The 13,286-nt window shown below is 34.8% G+C and overlaps 1 protein-coding gene across 7 annotated transcripts in view; it reads left to right on the top strand.

Annotated features, from left to right (window-relative positions):
- VRK2 (VRK serine/threonine kinase 2) overlaps positions 1-13,286 on the top strand; it is a gene marked incomplete at its 5' end in the record, with an annotated part of 141,219 nt that overhangs the window by 71,839 nt on the left and 56,094 nt on the right. For all 7 annotated transcript variants that reach the window (XM_079110471.1, XM_079110469.1, XM_079110467.1 and 4 more), the window contains 3 exons: positions 1,038-1,204; positions 6,903-7,061; positions 8,589-8,747. In XM_079110471.1, the coding sequence (XP_078966597.1) occupies positions 1,038-1,204; positions 6,903-7,061; positions 8,589-8,747 (485 nt within the window). The remainder of the gene's footprint in view (positions 1-1,037; positions 1,205-6,902; positions 7,062-8,588; positions 8,748-13,286) is intronic.

Here is a 13,286-nt window from a genome sequence, read left to right as displayed (position 1 = left end):
TCTATCCCAATTTTAGATTGAACCTCTACCTCAAAACAAAAATGCCAACTAGAAATATTTTGATGTAGCTATGTTTATAATTTTTGGTTGCTAATTCTACATGTATTTAAAAGCTGTTGAGTTAAAAGATTTAATTCAGTGGTAGAGCACATGTTTAGCATGTGTGAGGTCCTAGGTTCTATTCCTAGTATTGCAAAAACTAAAATAAAAAAAAAAATTTAATGAAATCTGGTAGTCCATAACCTTTTTAGGGAAAGGAGGGTGACCATGTGAAATATGTTTTATTTTGGAGAAAAAATAAGAGATGATAATTCCTCATCCTCCTGAACTAAAATCAAGACTGTATTATGAGTACACTGGGCTAGCTGGATATGGATAGGGAGGGTTCCTACAGTTCAAAGTGAATCCTTCCTAAAAACATGGAACTAAAGGTTATTTTTATAATATTTTGTTACAATTTCAAAATGAAAACCTTAATTAAAATTTTCACTGATTTTTTTTTCTCTTTGAAGTCAGGAGGCTCATAAAACATTACATTGGTTTTTAACTGAATTTTTAAAGTTCCAAAATAAAATGTCTGAAGCAGGTCTGATATACTTTTTGTGTAGTTCTTAGTAGCTGCATGATGATTAAAATTCGCTTCCTCCCATAAGATTAGATAATTGTAAACATATCAGCAAAAGGTGTGTTAAAAAAATCACCAGGGCTGGGGTGTAGCTCAGTGGTAAAGCAGATGTGAGGCACTGGGTTCGATCCTCAGCACCACATGTAAATAAATTAAAGGTATTATGTCTATCTACAACTAAAAATATTTTTTTTAAATAATCACCAGTTTGTCCCATTAAGTCAAATCTATAGGTCAGTATATTTCAGTAATCTTTAAATATCATTTAAAAAGTGCTTTTTATTGGTTTGTTCATTTTTAGTTTATTCAGGGTATGTGTAAGACAGTAGACTTAATAAAAGATTTTTAAGGTTGTTGAAGTTTACTCATCTTGCCAGTATGAATTACATGTAAAAAATTTAATACTTCACAGGTGAAATAGCTGAATTTTTAGCATGTGTTCATAGTTTAGCTTATGATGAAAAGCCAAACTATCAAACACTCAAGAAAATTCTGAACCCTGGTGGAATACCCTTAGGACCACTGGAGTTTTCCACCGAAGGACAGAGGGTACGTGTGTATTCTCCTCCCAATAAAAAAGTAAGTAACAATCCTGGGATTGCCTCCATGAAACTTTTCTATCTAATGAAGTTGTTTTAGGACTCATAACGAGCCTTAAAACTCAGTTCCTTGCTCATTATATTTAATTCCTGTTCCTCCTAACTCAGCACCAAGGAAGTGGTTGACTTGTGGTCTCTTAGAGGAGGCTCTGTAGCCTGCTGTGTCCGTGAAAGAAATGAAGCCGTCCTGAAGTCTTGATTGGACTTTATTCATGAGAGCCTCTGTTTGCTTCTTTTCTTTGGGTTTTCTTCAGTTATTGCCTCTTGTTTTTCCCTACCAGTTTGGCCATAATTTGGTGTTGGATAATATTCTAAAAGTTATCTGTATTGATTGATATTTTAATCCTTACAATTCTTTTTTTTACAAAAAGCTATTGAGGCTCCTCCTTTATTCACCTATCTTCCATTGATTCCCTCTTAAAAAAAAAAAAAAAAAGAAAGAAAGAAAAAAGGATTAGAACTTGATATAAAGAATTAGGACTTAAAATTTTTTTTAAGAATGTTCAATCTTTACACTCAGCGTAGACCTGAGACTGCTGTAAGCAATATTATTGGACAGGTAGTTAATTGTCCATTTCTTTCTTGACTCTGTCCACATGCAAAAAAAAAAAAAAAAATGTGGAGGGCATTTTCTTCCTGATGCACGTACAATAAGGTAAGGTCAGGATGCCATTCATTTTTAATATTTTTTATGAACTTTGGATCATCACAAGTGTTCATGAGCCAAGAATGCAGGATGCAAACTAATGTGACTGATAGGCTGCGAGATGAATGGTGAGTCAAGTATCAGTGCACAGATGGTTCTGATTTGCTGAATTTTGTCGCTGCTGCAACTGAAGACATAAAATATCCTTCTAGTCATAAATTAGCTCTTTGGAAGCAAAACCTTGGCACCAGAGCTTTACAACCTTCAATTAGTAGGAAAAGAAGTATTTGAATGACTGTGGTATTGACATCTGTAGGCCTGCATAGTAATCATTCCTAATAGAAGAGAATATCTGTTTGAGGAGGTTTTGCATGGCTAATTAACTACCAGTGAGAATATGTAATTTTTTCATGATCTCCTGATTGTCACCTTTCTCTCATGATACAATTACATTTTATTGTAGCAAGTGCCTCACAAACCAATTGTCAGCACTATTTACGTATTGCAGAAGGCAGAACAAAAGTTCATGTTTAATAAAAAGCCACTGGATTTTGATCTTGGTAATTACTGAGACTTATTTTAACAGTTTTATTGACTTTTGTATTTTTATCACTTTTCCAACAAAACAAAGAGCCATTTCCTTGACATAGTATTTCCCTTGCAGTAATGGTCACCACTTAATCTACACTAATTTAAGTAGAGATTTTTTTTTTCCTTTTTTGTAGTTTTTCAGTTTCATAAACTTAATTGAAATATAAAAAAAGCCATTTTAAAAACCAATAACTATATTCTCTGATATAAAACTCTGATTATTATCCACCAGAATTTTCAGTTTCATCAAATTCAAAGGGGGTTTGTTAGAAACCATTTTTATGTGCACAGAATAGAATATAAAACATTTTTGCCAATGAGCCTCCATCAAAAATACTTTATTTCTTTTGATTAGAGTACTTCCGTTATAAGTAAAAAGAAGCACTTTAATAACTTAAGAATATTATGCATCCTTAGACCTTAGTTTTTGTTAACAGTGTGATCAGACCAATGTATAGATATTAAGATATATTTCACAGCAGAACAGTATTTAATTATTAATGACTTTCTATAACATTTTAAGTGCATGATTTTGTTTAATTATAGTATAAAATACAGTTTCCTGGAAATTTCCAAAAACAAAGTATAACAGCATAAACTACCTTGTGCTTTTTCCTGCAAATGATACAAGTGTAGAATGATTTCCACAGTCGATTGTTTCCATAACAAAAATGATTTAGAGTTAGAATAAATATCAACCCCATGACCCCATGTTTTCCTTTTTAGTCCTAAAATCCTCTTATTATTATAAAATATTTCTTTTACTCGGTATGTGGATCATTGTAATTAGTTAACAGACTAGTGAGTAAACTCTGGACTTGTATTTTTTTTATATAAAGTCATTGAACCAGAAAAGGAGTATAGATATAAATAAAATGTTTCCATGATTCATTATTCAAAGGAAAAGAGTTAAGAATGTTCTTTCACTTAGAAAACTTGAAACTTACTAAGGGAAATTTATCCTTTTTACTAAAAACATGTTTTGGTTAGGTATTAGAAAGTAGCATACCCCATAAAAATCTCAGCACACTTATAACATCTTTTTGCAAAAGCAAAACGAGACGATTTTCTAATAGATTTTCCTAGCATCATAAACTGTTCCTAGTAAATTGAGGCTTCCTTTTGAAGTTCTCAAATACTGTTACTGGAGTTCAATTGGAAATGAAGTTTTGTCAAGATAGTAGAGAAATTGATATTTTTTCCTGAAAAGCAAATCTTTTGGGGTATTTGCCTCAATCAAAATGATGGTATGTATAGCTGGAGTCACTTGCTAGTAGTTCTGGCAGCTCCTGTAGTCACACTGTCAATCAGATTAGAAGATTCTATCATCAGGGCTGCTGGAGTCTATTTATGCTCCCCACAGAGATTTGTGTATGTGTGTGTGTGTATTCATGCACATGTACACACATGCAAGAGATGGAATCCAGGGCCATGTCCCTGGAAAGCATGTGTTCTACACTGAGCTAATGTACCCCAATTCCCCACCAGAATTTAATGTCCATAATTCGATGAACAAAACCAGATTTTAGTAAGAACACTTATTGAGGTGAGCTAAGACTCTAGAATTCCCAGATGAGAATGTCAAAGCAAATTGGAAGATGGTATTATTGAAGGCCAAATTCAACCCTTGGATAATCTACTTCAAGAACTGGTAGATCCTTTTATTAGTTTTATCAATATATCTCTCCTTATTGTGGTACCTAAATCCGAACTGTAATAGTGTAGACACTGGGGCATAATGAGCCACCCATTCTTCCTAAATGCTTTAACAAGGCAGAGGAGTAAAAATGTTCAAGCTCTCCTGCATTTCAGGCAGTAAGTTTGTTCCTTCATTCATCCTAAATCTGAGTTTTCCACAGCAAATCCAAGGTGTATTACTGGTAATAGTAATTTGCACAATTCTTTCCGGAGCTTTAATTCTCAAAATAATTCTGTTAACTTGTCTTCCTATTTATTTTCTGTATATGAGAAAAGTGGCAATACAAATTCTTAATTAGAAACACACTTTTATTGATTTTTAGGAGTCCAGAGATATTCTTAATTGTAGAAAACAGTGAATTTCCAATGGAAAATTAAATTAAAACTACCTTATTTTGAATAACTACTTTTTTGAAACTGGCACATGTTTGGATAGTATTCGTCTGTTCAATTATGTGGGGTGCCTGAGCTGTTTTCTATATTTTCATATCCTTGAGAAACAGAAAATTGTACTTTGTTCACAATTAAGAATTAAATAGAATCAACCCACTTTCCTCTCATTTAAATTTCCCCAGAATTAGAAATATTCCATAAACTGGATATAATTTGCTTATTAGCTAGAAGCGCCCATAGCAATGCAGCCTAACCATGCAGCCAATGGTCACATGTGCAGGAAGCACCATCTCTTCGAAAAAGCCTCACAGAGAGTTGAATTTATTTGGCCAAATTTTACTTTTATGTCAGAGACTCCCAGAGTGAAAACTGGTACCTAAAATGCTTAGCATGCAGGAGGTACTAAAATCTTCAGTAATATCTCAACTAAATATAGAACTACTATATAACCCAGCAATCCCACTTCTGAGTATATTTCCAAAGGAAATAAAATAATGATGTCTAAGAGATTTCTGCAGTTCCTATTTTTAATTTATTAAAGCACTCACTTCAGTAAATGAATTTTATATATTATTACAATATTATTTACAATAACCAAGGTATGGAAAGAACATAGCTTTCACTAACAAATCAATAGAAAAAAAATGTGTGTGGAATATTATCCAGCCATAAAAAGAAGGAAATTCTGCCACGTCAATAATGTGGAAGAACCTGGAGGACGTTGTGCTAAGTGGTATAAATCAGAAGGGGAAAGACAAATACTGTGTGGTATCACTTGCGTATGGAATCTTAAAAAAGCAAAATTTGCAGAAAGCAGAGAGTAGAGTCGTAGTTGCCAACATCTGGTTGTTGAGGAAAATGAGGAGACATTCATCAAAGGGTACAAACCTCCAGTTGTAAGATGAGTTTATTACAGGAGTCTAATATATGACATGGTGTCAATAGTTAGTAAAACTGTATTATATACTTGATAACTGCCAGTGGTGATAGATGAACTGATGAACTTAATTTTAGCAATTTCACAAAGTATATGCATATCATAGTATATGTCTGAAATATATAGTTTTATTTGTTAATTATATTTTAGGGAAGATGGAGAAAAAAATCGCAGTTCTTTATAATACAGAGCACATTTTCACAATGATTACTAGGCCAGTCTTTTCAGCAAATCAAACAGTGTGCACCAACCTCAGGAGACGCTTTGTCTCTCACCAGAGGTATGATAGTACCAGTATTACCAAGGTGACGTCACTGCAAGAGTGGCTCAGAAGATGGTTACCCATCAATTTTCCCAGTAGTTTGAAATGGTTGAAAGGTAAAATAAAGAATCCCTGAGTGATTAGGAAACATTTCCAATTTGCAGGTTACTGAAAGGCAGTAGTTTTGCCATTCTTTGATAAACTGAGATCCGGGAGGAGGTGGAAATAAAGAATGGTGTTGTGACAACTGAGAGCTAGCCACAAAACACCAGCATATTTTAAAGGGATGGAATGAACACACTTGGCAATAGAAGCTAAAAATCGAGAGACTACAAATTAAGGCTCTGTTTGCCCAGCCAATGTAATTTATTCTCTGTCTTGGCACTGGCTACTCCATTATTTCCCTTTGTGCTGTTCCTGTCTTCTGCTCCCTATTTAACCCATGAAAAAAGGTGATGGCACTTTCAGCTGCTGTAAACATGAAACTGCTGAACAAATACTTCACATAAGGACCTTCACATAGCTTTCAATCTTCCAGCTGTATTGTAGGATCTGCCCTTCTATTTCTGTGTCTCTTCAAGGTTATTGAGAGTCAGCCATCTCCCAGATAGCACCATGGTGTGAAAGAGAAACCTTAGAGACAGCAAGCTTGTTGCAGAAGTTAACCTCTGGTACTGGCACGCTGTACTAGATGACATGAACCGTTACTCATCTTGCTCACAGGTTAAACTACCTGCAAAAAGCAAGGAGCATCATCATCTCCTTTTCTACTTTCACATTAATTAGACTCCCTTCAACAAGAGAAAACTAAGATTTTTAATTAATCAGAAATTAAACTACAAAGATATACTGGATCCACCCCAGCAAAGGTTAAGAATGAATTCACATGCAGTAAAAAATGTGACAATTTTCCAGAAAACTGCTGTTTTTCAGTAAGCAAGTTATCTGTAGAGATAATTTCCAAAGAATGCATAACAGTGACACTGATTTTAATTGTTCTTGTTCCATTGATGAGAAAAGGTCTGGATCTCGCTGACTACAGTATTTTTCTATAATGTTCATTGTTGCTTTCCTCTTTCTGTCTTTGTTATAGGATTTTAAAGAATTTGAAATGTCAAATTTCATTATAAATCATTACTTCACACCAACAGGTTGATTCGCAAAAGGCTGTGACAAAGCAAGTTAGTCAGATGCAAGATAAGTTAACACAAAAAGTTCACAGTGACAGAAGTGCTGAGTCCTTTGCAACATGGAGAAGAGAGCAAAACCAGGACCAGCTGAGTGGATCCAGGAACAGCGAAGCAGCTCAGGTGAGGGGGTTGGTTGGGTTTTATGTAGTTCTGCTTAATGCTACATTAAAAATATTCCCTTTGGGAATAAAGACAATTTATTTTTTCCTGAGGTCCAAGGTTGTATGATTTTGTTAAATGAGAAGGGACAGAGATATCCTATCTAGCTGATAAAAATAAATGCAGCCAACACTAGTTAATATAGAAACTGTAACAATGTATTTGTGTACTGATTTGGTTTCTTCTTTCATCCTAAGAATGTAATGAAATGCACTTAAATTTCTTATGCCATCTATGATGCATCAGGAACCCTTAACATACATATTCTATACTTTTACATTTGTTCTTCAAGTCCGACCCTTAAAATTAAACATAAGCGAAGTGTTTTCCTATCAGTAGGTTGTATTTTAAAGTGATATATTTTTTATATCATGTGATCATTTATTTGGATAGTGACTCACCTTTTGCAGAAGGCTCATTTAGGCAACAGTAAAAATCCTTCCTAATCCAACCATTTTTGATAAAAGCAGCATACAATATATTTATATCTGGACTGAAAAAATATTTAATTTTGTCAAAATGGCCAGCATTTTATGATTTATATGACATCATTTTCCCCAAATGATTTGATGTAGTTTATAATATGAACTATGTAAGATATAATATAAGATAATATAATACCACCTTTTACACCCTCTGTCCCAGAAAAAATTGGTATATCAGAGAGCTGAGGTGCTAATCACTAAACTGAGCACTGAATTTGGCTCTGAACTTTTTGGCAGCTAGGTCGAAAATTAGAAGAATAGTAGTTATGTATTCCTCAGCTAGTCAGCAAGCAAAGTATATTTAGAGAGAAACGCTTCTTTTAGCGCTGGGAGGAATCTTTTACCTTATTCTGAAATAAATAGTAGCAGTTTATTGTTTGAGTCTTTGTACAGGAATCTAATTCAAATAGGCATATTTTATAGTTCCAATTTATAAAATTAAAGACACATATTGCTTAGTGACAAAATTGAGAAATGCTAAATCTTCAGTGAGAGTCTTTCTTAACTCTTCCTGTTGACCAGACTTACCGGGCAGGGGAGCCATAAAAATATTGATACCTGGATTCAGGTAGAGAAATGAATTCATTTTGGCTAAATTGGCAGTGGAATTTTTGGTGTAGATTTTGTCACTTCACAAGAGAAAACTGAGATTTTTAATTAATAAGAAATTAAACTACAAAGATATACTGGATCCACCCCAGCAAAGGTTAGGAATGAATTCACATACAGTGAAAAATGTGGCAATTTTCCAGAAAAATGCCATTTTTCAGTAAGCAAGTTATCTGTAGAGATAATTTCTAAAGAATGCATAACAGTGACACTGATTTTAATTGTTCTTGTCCCATTGATGAGAAAGGGTTTGGATCTTGCTCACTACAGTATTTTTTCTATAATGTTCATTGTTGCTTTCCTCTTTCTGTCTTTGTTACAGTGTGGCAAGTTTAGGATTTTAAAGAATTTGAAATGTCAAATTTCATTATAAATCATTACTTCACACCAACAGGTTGATTCGCAAAAGGCTGTGACAAAGCAAGTTAGTCAGATGCAAGATAAGTTAACACAAGAAGCTCACAGTGACAGAAGTGCTGAGTCCTTTGCAACATGGAGAAGAGAGCAAAACCAGGACCAGCTGAGTGGATCCAGGAACAGCGAAGCAGCTCAGGTGAGGGGGTTGGTTGGGTTTTATGTGGTTCTGCTTAATGCTACATTAAAAATATTCCCTTTAGGAATAAAGACAATTTATTTTTTCCTGAGTTCCAAGGTTGTCTGCTCCTCAACTTCTCTTAGTTGGTAGACTTTTGATGGCATCTTCAGTTTCATTACTTGAAATTGATCTGTTTAAATTGTGTATGTCTTCCTGATTCAGTTTGGGTAGGTCATTTCTCTAGAAATTCGTTGATGTCTTCAAGATTTTCTGTTTTTTTTCTAGTATAAAGTTTCAAAATATTTCTGATTATCGTTTGTATTTCATTAGTGTCCATTGTGATGTTTCCTTTTTCATCATGTATTTTAGTAATTTGAGTGCTTTTTCTCTCTTCTTTAGCGTGACTAAAGGTTTATCAATTTTATTTATGTTTTCAAAGAACCAACTTTTGTTGATTTTTTTTTTTTGATTGTTTGCTTGATTTCAGCTTAATTATGCCCCATCTTCTACTTTTGGTGTTGATTTGTTCTTTCTCTAGAGCTTTGAATGTAAGGTTAGGTCATTTGTTTGTTGACTTTTTATTCTTTTATGAATGAGCTCAATTCAGTGAACTTTCCTCTTAGCACTGCCTTCATGGCATCCCAGAGATTCTGATATGTTGTATCGCTATTCTCATTTATCTCTTAAGTATTTTTTATTTCATCCTTAATTTCTTCTGCTATCCATTAGTCATTTAGTAGCATATTATTTAGTCTCCAGGTGTTAGAGTAGCTTTTATTTTTTACTTTATCATTGATTTCTAATTTCATTCCATTATGATCTGATAAAATGCCAGGTATTATCTCTATTTTGTTGTATTTGCTAAGAGTGCTTTGAGGCCTAACGTATGGTCTATTTTAGAGAAGGGTTTGTGTGCTGCTGAGAAGAAAGTGTATTTTATGTATTTCTGTTCAGTCTAAATTATTAATTGTATTATTTAGTTCTACAGCTTCTTTATTTAATTTTTGTTTGAAGATCTATCCAGTGGTGAGAAAGGTGTGTTAAAGTCACCCAGTATTACTGTGTTGTTGTCTATTTGATTCTTAAAATTGAGAAGAGTTTGTTTGATGTATGTAAATGCTCCATTGTTTGGGGCATAAATATTTACAATTGTTATGTCTTATTGATATTTAATTCCCTTAAGCAATATGAAATTTCCTCCTTTGTCCTTCTGATTAACTTCGCTTGAAGTTCACTTTATCTGCTATGAGGATAGAAACCCCTGCTTGTTTATGAGATCCATGTGAAGGATATATTTTTTCCCATTCTTTTACCTTCAGTTTTTGGATGTCTTTGCCTATGAGGTGAGTCTCCTGCAGACAGCATATTGTTCGGTCTTATTTTTAAATCCAATATGCCAGTCTGTCTTTTGATTGATGAGTTTAGGCATTTTACATTCCATATTATTATTGAGATATGATTCCCTGTCATTTTGATTTATTTCTGGTTTTTAATTTGAATTAGTTTCTCCTTTGATTATTATTCTAGCACAGTTCCACCCTTTCCTGGTTTTCACTTTTATTTTTTATTTCTTCTTCATGAAACATTTTATTGAATGTGTTTTGTAATGTAGGATTTCTAGTTCCGAATACCTTTAACTTTTGTTTATCATGGAAGGTTTTTATTTCATTGTCATTTCTAAGCTTAATTTTGCTGGGTATAGTACTCTTGAATGGTTTCCATCTTCTTTCAGAACTCGGTATATTTTATTCCAAGACCTCTTTTCTTTAAGGGTCTGGATTGAGAAATCAGCTGAGATACAGATTGGTTTCCTTCTGAATGTTACCTGTCCTTTTCCTGTGGCAGCTTTTAAAATTCTATCGTTCTGCATGTTAGGCATTTTCCTAGTAATGTGCCTTGGTGTGGGTCTGTTGTAATTTTGTATATTTGGGGTCCTGTAAGTCTCTTGTATTTGATTTTCCATTTCCTTCTTTAGGTTTGGGAAATTTTGTGATATTATTTCATTGAAAAGATTGTATATTCCTTTGGTTTGTATCTTTGAGCCTTCATCTATCCTGATAAATAATAAATTTGGTCATTTCAGTTTATCTCATATTTCTTGGAAGATCTGTTTATGATCTCTTAACATCTTTCCCCCACAGTGAACGTTGTCATCATTGACTGAATCTCTTATTTTCCAAGGGATCTAGACTGTTGGTGATGCTTTCCAGTGAAATTGTATTTGGTTTAGTGATTCCTTCATTTTGAGGATTTCTGCTTGATTTTTTTTTTAGAATCTCTATGTCTTTATTGAAGTGATATTTCATTTCCTATATTTCCTGTCTGATTTCACTCATTACATCATCCTTTACCTCACAGCTCAGTTTAACTAGGTACGTTCTAAAATCCTCTGATATTTCTTCCACTGTGGCATGGATAAATTCTGTTTCTGGAGTATCTTGGTTTGTTTGAGGCAATTTGCTCCCTTGCTTTTTCATGTTGTTTGTGTGTCTATCCTTCTAACAGTATGAATCTGAGACTGTAGAGTTTCTACCCTATGGACTTATAGTGCCCCTGAAGGTTTCCAGTACCTCACTGTTTAGGGGAAGACAAATAATAACAACCAATGCAAACATTAAACCAAATAGTTCCTGCTATGACATCTATAATGTTAATTATCACAGTAAACAGAAATTAAATGATCAGTTGTTACCTACAATAAAAACAGTAAGTTTGCAAAATTGTTTACAATTCCCAGTGGTCAACAGTGAGAGAACAGAAGTGATGTAGGATGTGATGATTGTGAGGGAGGAGGAGAGAAAACAGAAGTAAATAATTAATGGAACAGTGTAAAAACAATAGATTGTCTGTTAGTGGAATAAAAGAGAGAATCAAGGGTAACAGATGATGGAAAAAATATATATAAAGTTAAAATTTAAAATAAAAGAATACAAAACAAAATTAAAATATATTAAACACCCTAGTCCTCAAAAACCTGATCCATAAAAAATTACTTCCTGCAGAAATGCTAGAAATTAGAAAAAAATCAAATATGAATATGTATAAATGTCATGAACCACTAAGGACACAATTAAACAGTAAAAAGGGGGAAAAATCTTGCAAAAAGCTAAAAAATTGTTTCCATTGGAATTCGAATGATTCTCAGCTTCTCTTCTCAACAGTGTGAGGTGGGCTCCTCTGGAGTCTGATCCTCCACCTCCACCCTCCAGATTGCTGGAGTGAGTGGTAATCCCATAGGTGGAATTCCTGGAGGTAGGTTTTAGGCTTAGGTGGGCTCCAGACTCTTTGTTCAATGCTATTTGGTCTGGAGATTTTAAATCAGTACACCTCCAGGGCTCAGTTATTGCCAGTTCACACTGGAAGACTGCATCTCCCCTGGGTTCCACCCCTGTGTTGGAGGAGCCAATTCTTAGTCCACTGTGTCACCTGCAGACCCCACTTTTCCTGGTCTCGAATTCAGTCAGATTCCTGGCCAGGTGTGTGTTTCCCACCTAGTTTTGCAAGCAGCCAGACTGAAGTGGGAGGGGAGGAGCCAAGTGGGTTTCCATGACCAATATTCCCCTGTATAAACTTCTGTCCACATTTGATTTTCTCCTGGTCACTTATGCAGCTCTTTGTCTTGCAGTGTGGGTATGCCAGACCTGTATTTCGGACCAAACTCAGGTTTGCCAGGAACCAGCTCCCACAGCTCCAGAATGTTTCCTTCCTCTGTCCTCTGCATGCAGCTGGGAAAGATTTTGCTTCTTTCCTGCACAGGGATATTGTGCAGCACATCTTTCCATTTAGGCAGTGTCTTTGATCTCTGAACTCTCCATACCCAGACACACCTCAGGCCTCCTAAAAATTTGAGTTCTTTCAGTTCCCTTATCCCTCTGCTTTGCTCGCACAGGGGCTGCTCTGGCTGGTGTTACCAGCGCAGCAGCAGCAACTGTGGCACTGGGGATTTTCTCCTCATTTATTATATCCAACATCCTGAGTCCATGATCTGCTTTGACTGTCCAGTTTTAAATTCCAGTAAGACCCTCCTCCCCATTGTTTTTGTTTCTTGTTCACCCACCTTGTTGCGAAGCTGCCTATCTGCTTTCTTGGTTTCATGCCACGGAGTAGCCAGGAAAGCAACCTTCTCTATTCCACTATCTTGAAACCCCTCCTCCTGCTGCATGGTTTTTTAAAAGGCTTAATTTTAGCTTTCATTGTTGGCCCATGACCTGCTCAGATCACTTTTGAGTATGATGTGTGGTAGTAGTTGAGGTTCATTCTTCTCCATATAGTTAGCTGGTTGTCTCACTGTAGCATCATTCATCAAAATGTCTCTGCTTTTCTTAATTGAATCTTTAAAACTTTTTTAGAAGTGAGCTAAGTGTATAAATGTTGGCTTATTTTGGACTCTATTTTCTTCCATTCTGTTTGTCTTGCACCAGTACCACACTGCATCGATTACCTTAGCCTTACAGCAAGTATGAGTCCATCTTTTTCTTTCCTTTAAAGAAAGTTTTGACCATTTTAAGTCCTGGTCTCTTCCATAAAATTTAAGAATCAGCTTGGCTAATTTCCACT

The sequence above is a fragment of the Sciurus vulgaris genome (genome assembly GCF_902686455.1).
Source record: "Sciurus vulgaris genome assembly, chromosome: 14".
In the NCBI taxonomy this organism is placed as follows: domain Eukaryota; kingdom Metazoa; phylum Chordata; class Mammalia; order Rodentia; family Sciuridae; genus Sciurus; species Sciurus vulgaris.
Note: the sequence above shows the minus strand (reverse complement) of the source record. Positions and strands in the feature narration are given on the sequence as shown.